The sequence below is a fragment of the Aquarana catesbeiana genome, linkage group LG10 (genome assembly GCF_042186555.1).
Source record: "Aquarana catesbeiana isolate 2022-GZ linkage group LG10, ASM4218655v1, whole genome shotgun sequence".
NCBI lineage: Eukaryota > Metazoa > Chordata > Amphibia > Anura > Ranidae > Aquarana > Aquarana catesbeiana.
The window spans coordinates 185,113,378-185,134,835 of NC_133333.1; the positions used below are offsets into that span (position 1 = coordinate 185,113,378).

General features: G+C 41.3%; 1 protein-coding gene across 9 annotated transcripts in view; it reads left to right on the forward strand.

Moving 5' to 3' along the window:
• AGRN (agrin) overlaps positions 1 to 21,458 on the forward strand; it is a 658,449-nt gene that overhangs the window by 462,286 nt on the left and 174,705 nt on the right. For all 9 annotated transcript variants that reach the window (XM_073603052.1, XM_073603056.1, XM_073603057.1 and 6 more), the window contains one exon: positions 19,229 to 19,450. In XM_073603052.1, coding sequence (XP_073459153.1) covers positions 19,229 to 19,450 — 222 coding nt within the window. The remainder of the gene's footprint in view (positions 1 to 19,228; positions 19,451 to 21,458) is intronic.

The following is a 21,458-nucleotide window of genomic DNA, read 5'->3' on the forward strand; positions in this document are numbered from 1 at the left end:
TCCTAATGTCTTGCTTTCTTCTCTCTGTCTTTCCCTCATAGAGAAGGTGTACAGTTGGTACATTTTCTGCCCGTGACTACTTTAAGGTTTGGAAAAACCAAGGGCATGGCCTTTCTTTTCAGAAAAATAAAACAAAATGGTGCCACTTTTGCTAATGAGGACTTGCCCCTTTCTCTCCTTCGCTGCAATGGATATACACGTTTTTCCTACAATCATCTGACACAACTCTAAAATGCTGCCTAAGGAGAACCTGCAACTCTTACACCAGTGGCAATGTCAGGTTGCTTAATAGGAATTTATAGAAATGGGATATTGTTTGGGATGCTCCCCTAAAAATACCTAAATTGTTGCTCAAACTACAATATTATTCTCTCCGTTTGCTCTCCTTTCCCTGTATTTTGTGTCTTTCTTTTCAGCAGTGGCTCTCTGTGACGTAAGGATGGATGACCCCTACTTGGTTGCTTCATTCTGTCTGTCTGTAAGGTCTTCAGTCTGAGGTCTGCTGTTCAACCCACACATATCCCTCCAGACAGTCATGCCTTCCCCCACCTCTTTCCCATTCACAGCTTGCTCTCATTAATTAGTGTGGATGAAAATCCTAGTGCTTTTCTGAGCTTGCATCCAGGCTTCTGGACTGGTACAGCTTGGGCTTCCACCAGCCTCTCAGCTTCCTTAATCCACTTGTTTGTGCTGACACTCGTTTTGTGCTTGTTGCCTGTTTATGTATTGGTGCATTGCAAAAGCCTTTTAAAACCTTCTCCTATAAATCTTAAGTCCACATCAAGCAAACACGCTGTGCTGTATTACTGAGAAGTGGCTAAGCTGTCAGAAACTATCCCATGTTCCGTTGCTTTCGGATAAACCGATCAGCATGCATGTCTGTAGAGAGGGGATAGCCAGTCTGCGCTCTTCAGCTGTCTGCAGCATGGTGGGTGCAAGCCATGTGGCCTTTTGTTTTCCCTTTATTAATTTACAATAAAATAGTAACATTTTATCCACTTTTTCTAGGAAAACTGTTGGTTTAAAATTCTTTATAAGCTGGCTGTGAGTTTACAAAAGGGAAGGGTAAAGTGAGCATGAATTGGAAATATTATGATCCCCGCTAATACTAGCCCACATTTATACTGTTGGACTTCTCTTTACTAAATCTGTATTGTATCAAAATGTTGTATCGTAGTCATAGTTTATTAACCTTTCTCAATACAACTTCTTTAGATATGGGCCACTGGTGGAAAAGTCTCTCAAATAAAAACACAACCCACATTTTTTTTTCCATCTTGGATGGAACGGGTTTTGACCCCCATCTGCTGTCAATGTTAGAAATAATTTCTCCTCCATTCTTCGGCTGGCTGTGACAACTGAAAGAAGATGCCTGCTAGAAGACAGTTGTAAAGACCTGGCAGTAGATCAAAACCTGCCCAAAATAGTTATGGATGGAAGTCCCTTACAGGATACAATTTGACTCCTCATCTAGGCATTGCTCAGTCACTTCTTTAACAGAATTGGTCATAACAATGGTATCAAAATGTATACCATTGATATCAAACAATTGTATCAAAATGGTATCAAACAATGGTATCAGAATGTATTACCACAGGGAAGGATACTGCAATTAGTTATACATTTACAGCCTACAGTGCTGGATATGGATCTATAGAAGAGAAGAGGAAGAGACTGGTGGGGATTGTTTGTTCTAGTGAAGAACGTTGCACAATTGTGTGTCCTCAAACTCAGATTTGATCACATTTTGATTGTAGTTCAATTTACAAAATAGAAACCAGACTGTGGTTAAACAGATACTGGAGAAAGAATCTAATAAACAAATTAAACATTTAAAAAGGACAATAAAAATAAAAATTGATATTTATGTTTTTGGTAGACGCTGAACAGTTAAACAACCTGGAAGATTTATATATCTCCTGGGGACTCTTTTGGTCATATATGCACTTGATTGCCCGGTTCTGCTCGCCTGCTGTGGCCATAATAAGGGGCTCCCACTACCCCTGTTGGATTTATTATTTTACATTATGGGGAAGGTAACGAGAAGCTGGAACATGCAAAGGTGGTCTGAATTACCTAAAACTCCAAAACACCCAAAAAACAGTTGGACAGGAACAGAGCTGGAAATTATGAAATGAAATATCACTGTTTAAATTTTTTCTATAATACTCCCCACGATCCACCTATAACTAAAATATAACCTTTCGGGGCTACCCCTTTAACAAACCTATAAGCAAACAAATAGATATAAGCTATAACATGATAGCCTTGTAGATACTCCTTGAATATTTTGATCAGGCATCTTGACCTGCCAGGCTTGCAATTTTGTACTATGGATTATATGAACCACTAGGCTTAGCCATCTTCTCTTTTGCCCAAATGTAAACAGGTTGAACAGGTCCCATTCATTGGTTGAGATCTCATGCATCAGTAGACGGTGTCATTCATTACAGCTTTAGCAAAACTCATGCACACTATGGATCCAGTACTGCCAGATCAGCGTAACACATTCAAATATCCACCATATAACTCCACCACCTGTGTTTTTGTGCATCTCTCTCCTGTCACCCCTTTACTGAATGCTAATGTACGTTTTTGTTTGTGACTAGCTGTTTCTTTCAAATTCAAAAACAACATTAAAACAAGCACAGGAAACACATATGTTGCCAAAGCAATCATATTCTAAAAACCACTGCAGTAAGCATCTCTTGTACATTTTCTTCCCACCTAAAATAATTTTTAGGCGTGTTTTGGAAAGGCTATTTCTATTGCTTCCTCTCTGCTGATTCAGTGTTTTTGGTCGCAGTATATTTGAGTTAATGGTAGTGGCATGTATAAAGAGGGCATACAGAGGCTTGCATTTTGTGGATTGTTTCAATAATCAGAATACTTGAATGTTGTAAGTTGTGATGCCTCTGAAGAATGTGTTGGGTAGATATCGGTGCATTGACTTTACCTATGGACTTCTCTTGAAGTCTGTTGCTGAGGTCATTGCAGTCTCTTTCTTTTTACACCCTCCCCCCCCATCCACAAACACACATTAGTGGTCAGGGACAGTATTCTTTAGTCGATTTGGTGGTCAGGGATAGTATTCCTTATCCCCCTTCACATTGGTGGTCATGATGTTTTTTACCCTCCCACACCCCATGCAGATATAGATATGTTTACATAGTTATCCTTATACCTGTAAGATCCCTTTAGAAGCGGAACCACTGTAAGTATAATCCTAACCAATCAGAGAATGTTTTGCATTTTCTTAAAGAACGCAGTGTTCTCTGATTGGCCGAGTGGAGAGTGTGACATCATCACCCCGCCCCTCCACATTGTCCTATCAGAGAATGCTTTGCATCCATTGAGAAAATGCAAATCAATCTCTGAGCCGAGCGGCTGACCTCCTGTAATTAATGGGAGCACATTTATAATTCTTTGTTAGCCAAGTGTCTCAGAAGAACTTGAAGTCATCTACAATAGTCCCGCTCCTACCACCATGGTTTCTGAAGGGGATATATAATATAAAAAAGTTGCGCAGCACTACTGTAAAATACAGTCACTCTATTACCCAGGAAAAGCTCCTTTGTTGTCTGTTAGGAGCGGGACTATTGTAGATGACTTCAAGATCTTCTGAGATACTTGGGGAACAAAGAATTATAAATGTGCTCCCATTCATTACAGGTGGTTGCTCGGCACTTGCCATTGACACTCCGCAGTTGAAGTCGTGCTCCAGTTCAGTTAATTGCTATTAGTATTTTTTCCTGGAGGGAACAGATGAATGTTGCTCTATTATATTCTTGGAGAGCAGCTGGAGAGAATATGTAAAAAGGAAATATTGACTTTTGGCTTATCTTTGGAACTGAACCTGTTTGAGATTTTTTTTCAAGACTGCTTAGGCTGTCAGGATTCAGCTTGTCTGCACCGCATTTTGCTGCAGCTGGAGATGTGCTGTGAGTGTGGAGTTCTGCTCTATGTTTCACACCATATGTTACTCGTGTTTGTCTGCCTAATCCATTAAAACTGGTGACAGAGGAGACTGGGCCATTGAGTGTTTGCACTCAGAAATATGCACACGTGTTTTGTCTGAAATGGCTGATATTATTTATACACTCGTGCCTTTTATTAGTTTCCTGGGGTCAGAAGGAATTATTACTTGATTGGTCTGTTTGATTGATAAAATATTGAGGCTGAGTTGCTTAACTGTTGTAGTAGCTTCTTCTAAATTTGAAAGTGTAACTTCAGGCACAACTCTGTTGGTTTTGGGTAAAGTTGGAAATTTGAAATAGTTTTTTTCCTGTTGTCAGAAAGGGTACTTTCACCAGACAGAGGGATTGGCAGTTGATGGCGTTCAAAGGGTTAGGTCCTCTTTACAAAAAAGCTGCTCATGCAGGTAAGGGGCATCTGTAGATAAAAAACAGTTTGTGCAGCTTTGACCAAAGTTAAATAATGCCTTTGCTGTAGGTGTAAGCCATTTACGTACCTCGCAAAGACGAAAAACTCCCACAGATGACATCATCTCATCCTGCCTTGTTGCTAGAACGTTTCTAAGAAGCTTCCAGCCATTAGTGCTCACCGCCACCATCACAGAAGTGAGCTCTCAAACCCCATGTACATGTGTGGTCCACTATCTCCTCTGTTGCAGCATTTCTGAGCTCAGAGCTACTGTGACAGGGGAAAGAGAACACACCTGAAGGGGGTTTGAATTGGCTGAGAGTGTCTTGGCAACGTCATAGCAACAAGGCAGGATGGGAACATCTCTGTGAGTTTTACATTTAAGCTCCATGCACACTGGAGCTCAAAAAAGCTTTTTCTGGACACCAGATTGCTGGCAGAAAACGCTGGTTGAGAAACTCGCTTTCAACAGCGTTTTGTACTAGCTTTTATGAGCGTTTATGCGCGTTAGCGTTTATGGGAGTTTTTAATAAAAATACACAGAGGACATTCCAAAAATCCCACAATGCATTGTAAAAATAGAATGCCGAATTCTAATTAACGCGTGTTTTTGAGCATTTATGCGCGTTTATCAGCATTTGGCATTTTTTTGGTCAGAAAAACGTCACTTTGAACGCGATTTTATGGCATTCAGAGAACAGCCCATAAACTTTGCTTCTCATAAAAGCTAAAAAATGACCATAGGATAACATAGAGTGGAGTTATTGGGCTGTTAAAAAAAACGCGCAAACTCCAAAAAACCTTAGACTTTGAAAGAGCCCACAGCCATTTAACTTTGGTCAGGCAGTTGTTTGATACAGGAGAATTAACCCATTAAAGCTGAACGTCAGGCAAATGGCTGAACACACAGCTGACATACATATAGGGGAGTTGTTTTACCTGGCAAAGGATTTATGTTTCTATGCATCCAATCCTGATATTCACAAAGCTGCCACAGATCACAGCCCTGTCTTGAAAGGCAGGAGACCCGATTTGTTTCTGCTGCTGCTATGTTACTCTTCTGGGCCTTTTCCTTTTGTCTACCTGTGACTGAACAGTGAAAGGAGAAGCAGCAGACTAACATGCTTGCCTTCCTGTCATTGTTCTCTCTCCTCCTATTAGCATGTACTTGCACTTTCACTGCAGCACAATTGATTGGCTCCTTGTGCTGCTCCTCCCTCCCCCATTCCTTTAATGATGCATTAGTGATTACAGAGTTGCTGGATTTCAGCTTTAACCATGGAGTCAGGGAAGTCGGACTTCAGTAACATAATGGGATTAAATCAGACACACAAAAATGCATTTCTGGCTAACGCATGTATTAGCAGGTTTCTTGTTCTGTCTGATCTTAGGTAGGTCTTTTAATTAAATGTATTTTAAAATGTTTATGAATTTAAATGTTAGAAAAATGAGTACAGGATCACTTTAAGAACTGGCTGTAAAGAATAAGAACCTTTATTCGATCAGGCTCAATGATATTTGAACACTTGGAACTTAAAGTAGAGCTATAGGCAAACATTTATTTTTCATTTTGGATAGAGCAAGGGAGGGTTATAACCCCTGTCAGATTTTCTGTATCCCATTGCGGAGATTTACCCTCACTTTCTGTTCCATAGCCAAAGAGGAAGTGAGAGGATATACCTGCAAATCATAGGGAATCACTTGGGGATCCGCCAAGTTCCCAGAACTAGTGTCCCCATTGGAAGATTTCCCTCTATTACTTCTCTAGGGAGAGTGAATCTCCAAACGGGGGGCACAGACATCAATAAAAACTGACAAGTGTTCTAATCCCTCTCCACTTTATCCAAAACTAAAAAAAAATGCCCTTAGTTATACTTAAAGGAGTTGTAAATTCTGGTGGTTTTTCACCTTACTGCATTTTATGCATTGATGTGAAAAACCCTCTGTGCTGCAGCTGCCCCCAGAGCCCCCCTTTTACTTACCTGAACCCGATCGTTCCAGCGACGAGCATGAGCCCAGAAGCTCAGGACGCTGTCTCTGGTCCTCATTGGATAGATTGATAGTAGCAGGAGCCATTGGCTAACACTGCTGTCAATCAAATCCTGTGACACAGAAGCCAGGTGTGTGGCCGAGTCCTGCTGTCTGTATGGACGCAGCAGCAGGACTCGAGAGTGTGCCCGCATGGGTGCCCCCGTGGAATGCGGCTTTCCATGGGGGCACTCGATGAAGAGGAGGAGCCTGGAGCCCCACTGAGGACCCCAGAAAAGGAGGATCGGGCCGCTCTGTGCAAAGAGCAGGTAAGTATGGCATGTTTGTTATTTAAAAAAAAAAAAAAACCTTTACAATCACTTTAAGGTTGAATCCTGCCCCCCTGAAATGCAAAATGAACTGCTTACAGGATAGTAACTTTCAGATGAAACAGATCCAAATTTCCTGAATTCTTGCTGCACTCACTCTGATCACCTGCTGCAATTATTTTCACCCCCGGAGGGCCCTTTCACGCTGATCAGTTTTTCTTCCGTTTTTGCCTTACCAAATGCATGACCATTAAATCCTGTGGAGCTCTTCACACTAGTCAGTTTTAAAAGTCCTGCATGCTGCATTTTTAGTGCATGTTTGGTGCAGTGAAAAAAATGCACCATAAACGCACCTCCCCATTGAGATAAATAGAAAACGCTTCAAAAACTCGCAGTTGCATTTTTGTTGTATTTTTTGAGTCATGTGTCCTATTTTCACAGGTGCAAAAAAGCACTGGAAACGTGGCAAAAATGCATATGAATTTTTACTTTGTTTTTGCAACAGGGTAGTATGAAAGCAGCCTCAGACTGCATTTACACCTTTGCATTTTGAATCGCCGGCAGGTTTGCCGTGATTCTGCCCGCAATTTCTAAGTGCTGAGGTGTGAATGACAAATCGCAGAAGGCACATTTGAGATGCCATTCCTGTGAATGGCACCTAAAATCGCGGTATGGTTCTGCCGGAATTGTCACGCGGCAACCCGCGTCGTGTGAATCATGTCATCCAAAAGTAGCTCCTGAACATTTTTTGGGCGACAAGCTTCACGCAATGCGGGTTGCCATGATTGCAGCGCGATTCATCGCGGCAGAACTGTACCGCAATTTTAGGTACCATTTAAATGAATGCCATCTGAAAGGTGCATTCTGCAGTTTGTCATTCACACCTCGGCGCTTTGAAATCGTGGGCAGAATTGCAGCAAATCTGCCCACGATTCAAAACGCTAAGGTGTGAATGCAGTCTAATGGTACAATTTTCACACTATCAAACCTGTCGGTAGTCTTTCAATGTGTGGTCTCCTTCCTCTAGATTTGCATATCTGTCAATGTCACCGCCAGCTCTGCTATAAAAGCAGGCATGACATTTACTGCCTTGCATAATGATGCTTTAGTGCTCATGCAGATAACACTGAAGCTGATTGATAAAGGGAAGTTTATTTAGCGTGCTGACAGACCCTTTAGCAAATCCACTATATTAATGCAGAAAACCTCTCCTAAATCAGACTTTTGGTTTCATCTGAACCCCCTGGCAGCACAATATTGTCGCAAAGATATGTGACAGGATAACAGAATTCTATTATCTACACCGGTTGTGAAGTGATCCTGTACAATATAAAGGCTGGCAGGATCTCCCTGCTGAGCTTATTGGCTCATGAAAAGGTGGCATGAGCAGCAATAGCCTCTGCAGCAAGGGGAAGCATTTGTCATTTAAAATATACGGTTGTAATAACATCAGAAATAGTGCCTAATAAATCTGCCTTGCCTATGTCTCATATATATTGTATGTAAAATGGTTTTGCATACACAGCAGAGCTGCAATAAAAGCTTACAGGAGAGGGAGCCATATTCATTAGATACAATGTCTATGCAAATATTTATATATGTTGTACTTGCGCACAGAACTATGCATGCTCTATGTTGTGCTTTAAAAGTATTGCTGCATGCGGTATATTCTTTATTTAATTGCAGCGATTCAGAAGCATAAAAAAGTTGCAGGGTCCTGGTACAAAATGTGAAAAGGTCCTGCTTAAAATCTCAATAACATTTTGAGGTCCTGTTCCGACCCTAAAGCATATCTAAACCCAAAAACAAAAATGTAATGTAGTACAGATTACTAGTCCTTAGATGTGGTGGTTGCATTAGTTTCTCAGACAATTTTTTTTCTTCTTTCTGTTAGTAACACTAGTTAGTGACTAGTTAGTCACACAGAAGCAGTGTGGGAAACCACATATGATTTGGACAGCATTCCTGTTGAAATCACATGCAATTCCTTGCAGCGCAATTTCAAACCATTAATTTTGTATTGGCTCAAATCGTACCGCACAAAAAATAGGTATCGTAATTGTTATCAGCGAGTACTTGAGGAAAAGTGTCGGTCTTTGTACTCTCTCTGAAAAAACTGGTATTGGTACATCCCTAGTTAGCATTCCTGGTTGATTGATGGGTTTAGTTCCCCTTTAAATTGATTCTAACAGTTGTAATACAGAAGACATGTTATACTTACCTGCTCTGTGCTGACCGGTTATTGCTACTCCCCCACCTCTTGCTATGGAGGCACTTGAGCAGGCTCACTCCTGAGCCACGCTCCTGTGAATGGACATTGTCCATTCACACACAGGGCGTGGCTCGACCCTTCCCCTGCTCTCTCCTCATTGGCTCACTGGCTGTGATTGCCAACAGCAGGAGCCAATGGCTCCCGCTGCTGTTTGTGCCAATGAGGAGAGAGAGACCGGGAGGGCCGCTGCTCACATGCACATCTTTGGATCGAGATGGGGCTCAGGTAAGTATGGGGGGGGGGGGTTGGGGAGGGAAGCTGCACTCAGAAGGTTTTTTTACCTTAATGTACAGAATGCCTTTATAACCACTTTAAGTGCACCTTGCAAGAAGTGTCAAGGACACTGCATTTTTGGCAAAATCAACAAGCATTTTCTGTACTTGCTGAAAATGCACTTGTCGGAAAAAAAGGTGAAAAATGAATGCAGCCACCATATCTAAGATTTGGTTAGCTGCAATATATTAAATTTTCGTTCTTGGGTTTCATTATCCTTTAATAGGAAGCTCTCAGGATAAAAATATGTAGGGTGTTTTTTTTTATAACAATCAGCGGTTGATGGGTCACCTGAAGTCTGCAGGTTGCTGACCTCAGACACTATTTTCCTTCTTCTGCAGTGTGTGTGCAGTCAGGCAGCTGACAGGCAACAACTGTGATACTTTAATTGCCCTCGAACCTGCTGAGGCTCGAGCTAAAGAGTCAGACTCAGACCAGCTAAGTAAAGCTAAAGAAGGGGGGGATATACATTACATCTTTAACAGATAAGCCTGCACAGTTCCTATATTTTAAAACTGTAGACTTTGATTTTCGCAGAAGCTCTGTCATGACTTTTTTTTAAAGTCTTGGTTTTAAAAGATTCCAACAGGTCCAACCACCCATGGCAGCATACATTGTGATGTTAGGTGCACCCACCAGCTTTAGGCACTACGCAGGGGTTTAGGGGGAAGGCTATACCAAGAGATTTCCCCTGGAGAAGACTTCATGGCAGGGTGGGGAGCCGTGGAAGGGAGGTAGTGCAGTTCTTGTGACAGTAGGACGCCATCAAATGATAAAGCCCTTTGAGGTCCTCCCATAAAAGAATTTTTTCATGGATGGATAGTCCATTAATGTATCCTGTAATGGCTGGGACACCTGCAACTTCCTTGATGGGGTCATTTAATAACACTGTGCACAAAGTAGTATAAAGTACTTCTAGTACTAAGTAATTGTTAAGCTGGCCAAACACTACTTAGAATTTTGGTACGAATGTTTGTATGAGCATTCGTATGAAAATTCTGATAAGTACATTTGATGACTTAATGAATGTCATTTGAAAGTACAAAATTTTGCTTTTAACGTTCAATTTTGGTGTGAATGGGGGTTCCCAAATGAAAACCACATTACTGTTAGAAATTTGTTTCTTCAAGAAAAATTCTCAAACCTGTTCCTTCTAATGTTTTCGAAACTATGGTTGAAAATGAATTGATTTATCTATCTCTGGGCACCTCACTCCATAGATTATCTGGGGATTAAATTTACATCCTCTTAATCCACCTTGTTCTCGGCCAACTAATACCCCCTGCTGCGTTCCTTTACTTCTCTTCTCTTCATGCTGTCAAAATGACAATCCTACCCAAAGTCCTCTATTTCTTTCGGACCTTGCTCATACATGTTCCCTCCTTTTTTTCTACATCTATTACAGAACAGAATCCTTCAGTTTATCTGGGCTTTACACCCATAGATTGCAAGGTGGCCTGGGAGCTCCCAATATGGTCAGGTATTATTTTGCAGCTCAAATCTCTCAGCTATCCATGTTACATGCCACCACTGACATCCCATTGTGGGTGCTTTTGGAACTACCTAATTGTGCCCCAATTTCTTTACAAGCGTTGCTCTGGCTTCCCCATAAATTACGTCTCTTAACGCTAAGTCGCTTAATGTTTCATAGCCTGAAGCTGTGGGATTCTGTTCGATATTCCGTAAACTTGATGTTCCCTTTCTTACCTCTTTTACCAATCACTAATAATTGTTCCTTCTCCTGGTGGGTCTCCCACAGCTTTACAGGGGTGTATCACTTCTTAACTGCGCGCTCATATCCGTCGTGGGAGTCCCTTCGGGAGACGCACGAGATCCCCAGGCAGGAGCACTTCCATTATTTGCAATTACGCAATTTGATTATGTCTCTTTGTCATATTTCTACCTTTCCTTTTCGCAAGACGTCTTTTGAGCATACTTGTCTACGCTCCCCGGGGTCCCCTGGTCTCATCTGGTCACTTTACTCCTCTCTTAACGGTAGATCGTCTTAATCAACCCTTTGCTATGTGACACAATGGGAGCAGGATCTTGGCTCGAGTATTGAGGGGAAGGACTGGAGTAAGGCTTGGACAACAATAGCAAAATGTTCATTCAGCACTACCACCCTCGAGGTTGCTTATAAAGTGCTCCTGCGGTGGTATTGGGTTCCTGCTAGGCTTGCCCACGCTTATCCTGAAAGCAGTGATGGATGTTTTCGGAATTGTGGTCAGCATGGGGGTGTCTTACATATATGGTGGTCTTGCTCACATTTGATCAGCTTCTGGTCCAGAGTCTTGGCCTACTGCAGACATTATTCCATGTGATGGTCCGAAAGGATGCCCGACTGGCTCTCTTGCATTGCCCTATACTGGGCCTCTTTGCACCCCAGCAGAAATTGGCCTTATACCTTTTTATTTCTGCCAAGCGGACCATCGCCCATGCCTGAAAGACCCCAGCTGTTGCCTTCCAGGGGGTGAAAATCAGAATGGCCACTCTGGTGGTTAATGAGCAGATGTCCAGTATATTGAGGGATTCACATGCAACATTTTTGAAAATCTGGGAACCGATAAGTTATTCTTTCCCATCCCTACCCCCAACTAGCTATGGTTGACTTTAACTGTTTCAGCCCCAGAAGATTTTACCCCCTTCCTGACCAGAGTACTTTTTACAATTTGACACTGCATCATTTTAACTGACAATTGCACAGTCGTTCGACACTGTACCCAAATTAAATTTGCGTCCTTTTTTTCCCACAAACAGAGCTTTCTTTTGGTGGTATTTAATCACCTCTGTGGTTTTTATGTTTTGCGCTATAAACAAAAAAGTGACAATTTTGAAAAAAAAATATATTTTTTTTAGTTTTGCTAGAATAAATATCCCCCAATTTTTTTTTTTTTTTAAATTCCTTCATCAGGTAAAAAAAATCGCAATAAGCGTATTGATTGGTTTGCGCAAAAGTTATTGCTTCTACAAACTATGGGAAAGATTTATGGCATTTTTAAGGCATTTTTATTATTATTTTTTTTCTTTACTAGTAATGGTGGTGATCTGCGATTTTTAGCGGTATTGCGACGGACACATTGGACACTTTTGACACATTTTTGGGACCATTGACATTTATACAGCGATCAGTGCTATAAAAATGCACTGATTACTGTGTAAATTACACTGGTAGGGAAGGGTTTAACACTAGGGGCGATCAAGGGGTTAATTGTGTGTTCCCTTAGCGTGTTCTAACTGTATGGGGATGGGAGTGAGTACGAGAGGAGACATTTCGCTGTTCCTACATAGTAGGAACAAACGACATGTCTCATCTCCTCTGACAGCACAAGGATTTGTGTGTTTACAGCCACGTGCATCGGGTCCCCCGCCGTGCAGCGGGCAGACACACGCCCTCTGGCGGCTCTTAAAGTAACCACATACCTGTACGGGGTTTCGCGCAGGGGAGCCATTCTGCCCCCGTATATGTACGCGAGCAGACCGGGAATCGGTTAAAGCTTGCTTGCATGGGTCCCACGTCAGTGGTACTCGCCCTCTCCTGGGGCCACTCTCATCTTCTCTTTTCTTTCTCTCTCTTTTCTTCTCTATCCTGGTTTTCTCCCTTTCTCCCTTCATTTCTGATATTAAGGCTATCATTACAGATTTCTGTCCTTCAAGGAATAGAGTATTATAGCCTGTGATATCTGCCTAATTCCTAACTTGGTCCTCTATGGTCCTGGTCCTGGTTGTTTTGTTATGTTACTTATTACACGTTCATACGCTGTCTCTTCCCATGCCTGTCCAATGTTGCCCCTGCATGGGCAAACCATGGCTTGTTATGATTCTTGAAACTTCAATAAAAATATTAAAACAGAAATTAATGTTAATTTACCCCATTAACGAGTATAAAATCAAATGGAATTGAAAACCAAAAACAAACATTTTCAAAGGAAATTCTATTAGTGTTATGGCCAGCTTAACTTCTAGGGGGTTGTTCATAAAGGTTCTAAATGGTTAGTCTGCAAACCTTTTTCTTCATTTTCTTTTTACTTCAAAATGTAATCTATTTATAAAAGTTTGTCATTTTCCAAATTTAATTCCACGTTTTAATTTTTTTTTTCTTGTATTGTGTTCAAATTCATATAATTTATACAGTGAACAAAAAACAATAATAAAAAAAAGTCTAGATTATACACCACGACAATTGAAGCATATAAAATACATATTTGATACAAGCCTTTTCCTCCGTTTTACCAAATTTGCATGATCTGCAGAAGTTTTAAAATGTTCAATTCAGAATTTGGATTTTTTTTTTTACCAGATTGGGCCTAAATTACTGTAATAAAGCAATTTCACAATTTACCTAGTTCACTAACCTAAAAGATCACTTCTTTATTAACACACTAGGAAAAGGGTTTGCAAATTCTGTAAGTAAACGTGTATAACTTAAAAACTTTATTTCACATTTCTTTATAAGTAGGGCCTTAAAGGATAAGTTCATCTTTGGGAACATGTTACATTTTCCAGCTTTTAGGGTGGAACATGTAACATTTTCCGCGCTGCTGTCTCTCCCTGTGACAGCAGAATGTTCCCTGTACTAGCTGTCACTTTTCTAAAACAACATGGCTGTGCGGGGCTCCGCCCACACGGCCGCGTCATTCATTCACAGAGCTCTGTGTATGAATGAACTACAAGCCCTGACATCCTTTGTGGCTGTTTGTGGCTGTCGGCTTGTAGTTCTCAATGAACTACCACGGGCCCACGGCAGTGTTGATCACTGTGGTAGTTCATTGAGTCTTCTTGTCAGTGTGAAACTGCCTGCCCATACAATATACAGGGTAGACAGCTCACACTGACAGTCTGCAGGAGACCCGCACGCCATCAGTCATCTGCTGATCGCTGGTACAATGCTTTTCAGGCTCCTAAAAAAAAAAAAAAAAAAAAAAAAGTGCATTTATTTATTTAAAGAAGCCAATCAGAAACTAGCTTACTGTGGGTTAGTAATCCTACACTAAGCCTAGGTTCACATTGGAGCGGGTTTAAAATCCGAACTCGCGCGATTTCAACCCGGCAATGCAGTCTGACTGCGGGAGGCGATTTGACAGACATCTGTGCGGGTTCCTGCACATATGTCTATACAAATCACCTCCCGAAGTCGCCAAAAGTAGTACAGAAAATACTTTTGGGAACCGGTGTGGTGCCGCAAAATCAGCATCACACCGATTTGGACGGTGCCATTGCCGGCAATAGCCTCCGATTTGGAATGCGATTTGACATGTCAAATCGCATCAATGTGAACCTAGGCTAAAAGGTATTTTCCAAAAGCTTTTGGAGAATAATTTGCTCATCGCTGCAGTCAAATTAAATTCATTGAAAATGTTGCAACAAGAATGGGTTTCTTCAGCTTATAAAAAGACCGCGTGCAAATTGTCCCAGTGGCAAGCATTTAAAGGTAAGATGATAAAAAAAAAAAAAAACACATGAAAAGCACAACATAAAACACTTGTTAAAAAGCTATAAACTGCAATTTTTCAAAAACCAAATGTTTAGTACATTCGAAAAAAAAATCCATTTTCGAAGCTAGTTTAAGAATTCTCATGATGTTGCATTGTGCAGCTTTTTGATCTGCTGTATTTCAATTTCTAAGCATTTCAAATTTACATTTAGAAGCAAAGGCCTACAACCACTAATATTGCCATGGAAACCAGGATCTCCGCGGATGGGGAAAAAAAAATCTCACAATAGCCTTAATTTCAGGCTACACTTTTTCAAATATGGATAAAAATGTTTTCCAAAGTGAAGAAATGAAACAATAACAGATGTTATTTCTTCCAAACTAGTTAGGTTTTGCTAGTTGCTTAACCCCCAGTTTACCAAAGCAACCCGTTACTTTTTTTTTTTTTTTCTTTGATTTTCTGGGACGGCAGGCCTTTTAGCAATTGGAGGGCTGCATAAATAGGTCAAGCCAAGAGGGAAAAAGGAAGCAATTACTCTTTCTAAGACAGGATCTATGGATCTGTAAGGACACAGCTATCTGCTGTGTGAAACCTGAATCTGATTGTATCTAATTGTATATTAACGTGTTTCGCTTGTATTGCTCCGTATTGGAACAGAGAGGTGGGTTCAGCTTTGGCCCAGCTGTCACATGGATGACGGCAGTAATTGAAGGTAGCCATTTTGTGTTTGGTGCCATATTGTAAATAGCAAGATAATGAATATTTGATTTGCCCTTAGCTTGCTTATTCTTTTGGAGATCCAGGGCTGCTTTTAGATTTATTTGCGCGCTACCTATAAGTCACTATGGAAATCAACAAACAAAAAAATAATCCTTTTGTTTAAAAATGCTGAAAAAATGCACACTTTCCCAGGAGATTGTGAGGGAACATATCTTGGATGCCACCATATGTGATGACCAAATATTTACTGCATAATTATTTTCTGATGGAATGGAGTGGATGACAAACAATTTGCTGTACTGTAATGAAGGAGACTTTTTTATGTTGCAGTATGTGCAAATGGGCTTGCAACCTAATGCATGTTCTAGTTTGCTTGCACAAATAGGAGAACCTTTTAATTGGTCCACACTTCTCAGCCAATCACTGTTTATTGATAAAAGGGGATATATATACTAAGTAGGTGTTTTTTTGGGTATTTAGAATATAATTATGGTATGGGGTGGTGTTTAATATTGCCCTGATTAAAGAATCTATCATTTTTGGATTCATTGGTTTTGTATGGGAAAAGGCTCAATTGCACATTTCACCTTTCTATTAATAATTGATCCCAAGGAGACCTATAGACTTCTACCATTAATGCCTACTTCCATTCCGGTTTTGCCTCTCTCCTTGTCACACAATCACATGGGAAAGTCTGCTACTTAAGCTGCATGTAAGCTGCAAGTGCCCAAACAATTCTTGTTTCATTTGGACTCTTGAACAAGGGCGTGCTACTTGATGTGTACTGAAAGTATAACTAAAGGCAAATTCTTTTTTTTTTGGTTTTAGATGGAGTGCAGATGGCTTAGAACACCTGTTAGTTTTTATTGCTGTCTCTGCCCCCATTAGCGATTCACCCCTACTATTTGTCATGTTTACTGTTAATGGAAAGCAAAAGTTAAAGAACATCCCAAATTTTGGGTTGTCTCCAAAAAGTAATAGAGGGGAAGGAAATTTTCGAATGGGAACTCTGGTTCTGGTACCTGGAGGGCCCCAAGGAATTTAGTTTGCAGGTATTTCCTCTCACGGTTTTGGCTGTGGGACAGGAAGTGAAGGGAAATCTCCCCAATGGGACATAGATGGCGAAAATAACCCTTACAGGGGTTATAACCCTACCTTACTCTATCCAAAATGAAAAATAAAAAAGTTTTGCCTATAGTTCTGCTTGAAGGTCTAACTGAGCCAGATTTATAGCACTCACAGGATTTGGAATTATAATCTTTATTACCCAAGCAGATTGTTTTTTTTTTTTTTTTTTAGAGTACATATTGCCAATAGGAAGATAATAAGACAGTGTTCCCTTGGATATACTGTATATAAGCAAAAGGAAAAAGTAATTTATTTCTCCAAGCAAGTTGCAGTTGTGTGATTTGTTAAATACCACAATAAAATAGAATGAGTTTATGCTCAAATGCTTTTACCTCTTGGCACCGACAGTACGCAAATATGTGGCCTCTCGGCGGGTGGGTCTTAACGCGGAGCAGCTGCATATTTGCGTACCAGAATGTAAAGACAGCTGTGCCAAGAACTCGCTCCCGGCACAATTACCGGTGGCATTTGGAAAGCTCCCGATTGTGGTCACATGATCATAAAACCCGCCCGCCTCCCTGCATCTGAAACCGCTTAAAGGGCCAGAAGGCACAAGCGCCAAGCGGTTTAACGCCAGTTTGCATAAACGCAAGTGAAAAAACATGGAGTTAGGCCTCCTGCACATGGGTGTGTGAAATTTAGAGGCATTTTTTGCTGGCAGAAAAAATGCCTCTAAATTTCATACATCTGTGTGCACGAGGCCTAACTCCACGTATTATTTTGAAGAATTTCTGCACCTCCGGATAAAAATATCCCTTTACCTGTTAAGGTAAATTAAAACTTGTTTTAATGGTATTAAACTTAAAAAAATAAAATGAAATGCATTGCAGCTTAACAATCCTTGGATGTTGTAACTGCATTAATTTTCAGTTTTGGGCTTTTTTTTTCTTTCCCCTTTATTTCACCAAGTGATCCAGCCAATAACACACTTCCTGTCTTAGGGTATCTCCACTCCACTGAATGCACCTTGGACAGCAACATTGATAGTCTGCGGTGAGAGTAGTGTTATGCCGCGTACACACAACCAGTTTAGCTGTCGTAATAAACTCCGCCGGTTTCTCCGACGTAATTCCATTCAAGCGGTCTTGCCTACACACGGTCAACCCAAAGTCCGACTGTCCAGAACGCGGTGACGTACAACACGTACAACGTGACTAGAAAAAGGAAGTTCAATAGCCAGTAGCCAGTACCGTCTCGTATTTGCTTCAGAGCATGCGTCTTTTTTTGGTCCGTCAGAACAGCATACATACGATCGGTTTTCCCGATAGGAATTGGGTCCTTCGGAAAGATTTAGAACATGTTCCATTTCTAGGGCCGTCAGATTTTTCGAAAAAAAAAAGTCAGATGAGGCATACACACGATCGGTATATACGATGAAAAGCTTCCATCGGACTTTTTCTGTCGGACAATCCGCTCGTGTGTACGCGGCATTAGAATGACTAGCAGATTTAGATGAACTTGACTAAGACTGAACTCCAGCTAACACTTTATAAGCAGAAATTTTATACAAACAAAAGCTGACCATTTTAAGCACCCCTGTCAGTGGTAAATGGTTTGTCTCAACCCTATTATTGCTGATGTGTCTAGACAGCTTGGTTTGTCAAAGTAATTTGAAAAATAACAGAATTACTGGCCAGATCACCAGGAAAAAATATAGGAAAAAAGCCTAAAAACAAGAACGAATGCAGCCACTATATCTAAGAATTGGTAGGCTGCAATTTAAAGAGATTGTAAAGGTAAACGTTATTGTTTTTTTTAATAACAAACGTGTTACACTTGCCTGCTCTGTGCAATAGCTTTGCACAGAATGGCCCTGAACCCCCACTTCTGGGGTTCCCCACTGACACTGTCTGTCCCTACTCTTCTCCTTCTGCCCACATAGAAAACTGCTGGCTATGGGGGCAGACGTGCAAGTTTGATCTCAAGCCAGGCTGTGAGTGTCTATTGACACAAACAGCATGGCTTGCCCCTGTCCTCCGCTCCCTACCCACAGAATTAGATTGACAACAGCAGGAGCCAATGGCTACCTCTGCTACCTCCATGTCCAGTGAGGAGAGAGAGAGAGCAGCGCTGGATCAAGATTGGATTTGGATAAGTATTGGAGGGGGCTGGGGGCTAGCTAATTATGGATGGTTTTTACCTTAATGTAGAGAATGCAGTAAGGTAAAAAAAAACCTTAAGCCTTTATAACAACTTTAATTTTTTTTTTTGGGGGGGGGGGGGGTTACTACTGCTTTAAAAGTAATCTTTTGACAGCTATTTCCATGGCACTCCAGAGGCCAATCCTCTTCACTGTTTTGTCATTGGCTGTATCAGTTGTCTATCAGTTGAGAGTAAATCACAAATGATCGGAAAAGCAGTTTTGTACTAGTGCCATCTGTGTCCAAAGATGGCACGGCAGGAGACACCCTTTAAGTTAGAAGTAATTTGCAAATTCTGTGAATGCTCACATACTGCGTATGTATTATTTAAACATACATGCATATTTAGCATGCTCTTAAATTTCAGTAGTTATAAAGTTGCCCTCTAAAAGCAGTTCTGGGGGGTATATGTGCACAATCAGCTTGACGTTCCCACCCTTCAACCAGGGGGCAGAGTTTTACTAGCATGCAATACTACCCCTGTTTGCCCTGCTTGCTTCTCAGGGGGCAATTGGAATGGTGCCAATGGCACCGAACACTGCATGGTATACTTCTAATTCTGTCTATTTCTATTTCTTGCAGATCTTCATGCTCCCAGCCCTTGCCTGAATGTGGAATGCAGCTTTGGAGCAGCCTGCGTGGTGAAAAACAAAATATCAGTTTGCGAATGCCAGCAAGTGTGCCAGAGCGTCTATGACCCCGTCTGTGGCAGTGACTCGCGCACATATGGCAATCCTTGCGAGTTGGAGGCCACCGCTTGTGCCCTGAAAAAGGAGATCACAATTAAGCACAAGGGGCCCTGCGGTAAGGGGAGAATAAAATGCCAGCTGTGCTCTTAAAGCCTACTTTATCTGTTAATCGATAGCAACATGGTGATTCATTAGCACACAGCAAACCATGGAGGCAGGATAATACCCCGCTTTATTTATTCTGAAAATACTTGCAATAGCCTTACTGAATGCAAATTGGCAACTGTTAAATCCGCTCTGAATTTACATATGTTCAGTAAAAGAACTGCGTGTTTCTGATTGTGTATGTCCTTCTGGCCTCTAAGAATGAAATATCTTTATCATTAAGTATCTGTGAAGAAGTGCTTAGAGCACATCTTTATTCTTCAGCTCTCCAGAGAAGTTTGTTAAGTATAATCAGCAAATTATTAGTACATTCAGCAAAACAACCAGTCCTTAGTAGGTAAACTGTTAAAGTAAACCTATTGCAAACTTGGAAAATTCAAACTGAATTTATGGTATGTTGTAAAAAGACAATAAGCAGATATCATGTTAGGTAAAATCTGCATGTCAGAAAGATCATTCCATCCAGAGATACAGTATAGGCAACTGAAGTTACATGCAAATCTTGGATTTTTCCTGCAAACATTAAACTCCGCTTCACCACTCTCACTTCCCTTACCTTCTAATAAAGCCTTGAATTTTTAAAAGCTGATAGAGAGGTTCAGGAAACGGTAGGGCCAAAGATCTACTGATCATTTTGACCAGCATTTTTCACTGAAGGTAACATCAGGTTGAAATGCTCAATTTTCTCAGTTTTGATTGCCTGGTGTTGTACTTTAAGGTCTGAATAATCTTAGTCTGCTCTCATACACCTTCAGATTGGACACTTGAGACTTTTTCTTTGCTCTTCAGGGACATCCAGCCTGGCCTTCAACTGTGCCGCCTGTTCACTGTAAAAACTGACAATCATGGACAACCCAGGTGGTACAAACTATATAAATACATTGTCAAAGCTCTCAATCTCATCCTTTGTCCCAAGCAAACAATATCTAGGAAGATAAACAAGATCAAGTTGTGATAGGCCCCATGCACGCTGGGCATTTAGCCCCAGTACATAGAGGTCTGTGAGCTAAGGGTACAGGTGCCCCATCAAGTCCCACTGCTGGCAGCCTGTCAAACTCCATGAGATTCTGACAGCTGCTGTGGCTGGAACCCCGGAATGAATGCCCGGAACGCAAGAAGACTGTGTCCCAAGAATTCATGCCCTAAACATTCCTAGAGCTAGGTGCACCATCCAGCGCCATCCTGCTGCAGGAGCTGTCAGGTGCTCAAATGCCACGTACACACGATCGGATTTTACGACAACAAATGTTCGATGGGAGCTTGTTGTTGGAAATTCCGACCGTGTGTAGGCTCCATCGGACATTTCTTGTTGGAATTTCCGACAACAAAAATTTGAGAGCTGGATCTCAAATTTTCCGACAACAAAATCCGTTGTCGGAAATTCCAATCATGTGTACACAATTCCAACGCACAAAATTCCACGCATGCTTGGAATCAAGCAGAAGAGCCGCGCTGGCTATCGAACTTAATTTTTCTCAGCTCATCTTACGTGTTGTATGTCGTTGCGTTCTTGACGTTCGGAATTTCCGACAAGATTTGTGTGACCGTGTGTAGGCAAGACAAGTTTGTGCCAACATCCTTCAGAAAAAAATCCCAGGATTTCGTGGTCGGAATGTCCGTGTGTACGCGGCAAAAGAGGCTGATAGACTGCTGGCAGCAGGACTGGATGGTGTGCCTGTGCCCTCCACTCACACCTAAATGCCGGAGTCCAGTGCACTGGGGGCCAAACTCCTAGTGTGCATGAGACCATGTATTTAGACTTTAGATCTGTTTAAAGGAACAGCTATGCAAATCACAAGCCGGAAAGCTGTTTACCTTTGTCTGAAATTTTATGGCACAGTGGATCCTCCCCTATCCAAAAAAATAGCTTTCAGCTGTGGGAAACTGAATAGCAAACCTTACAGCTTGTCTAAATTTTAGAGTCTGACAATCGGATTTTTGAAGTCAGTGTTTGGTGA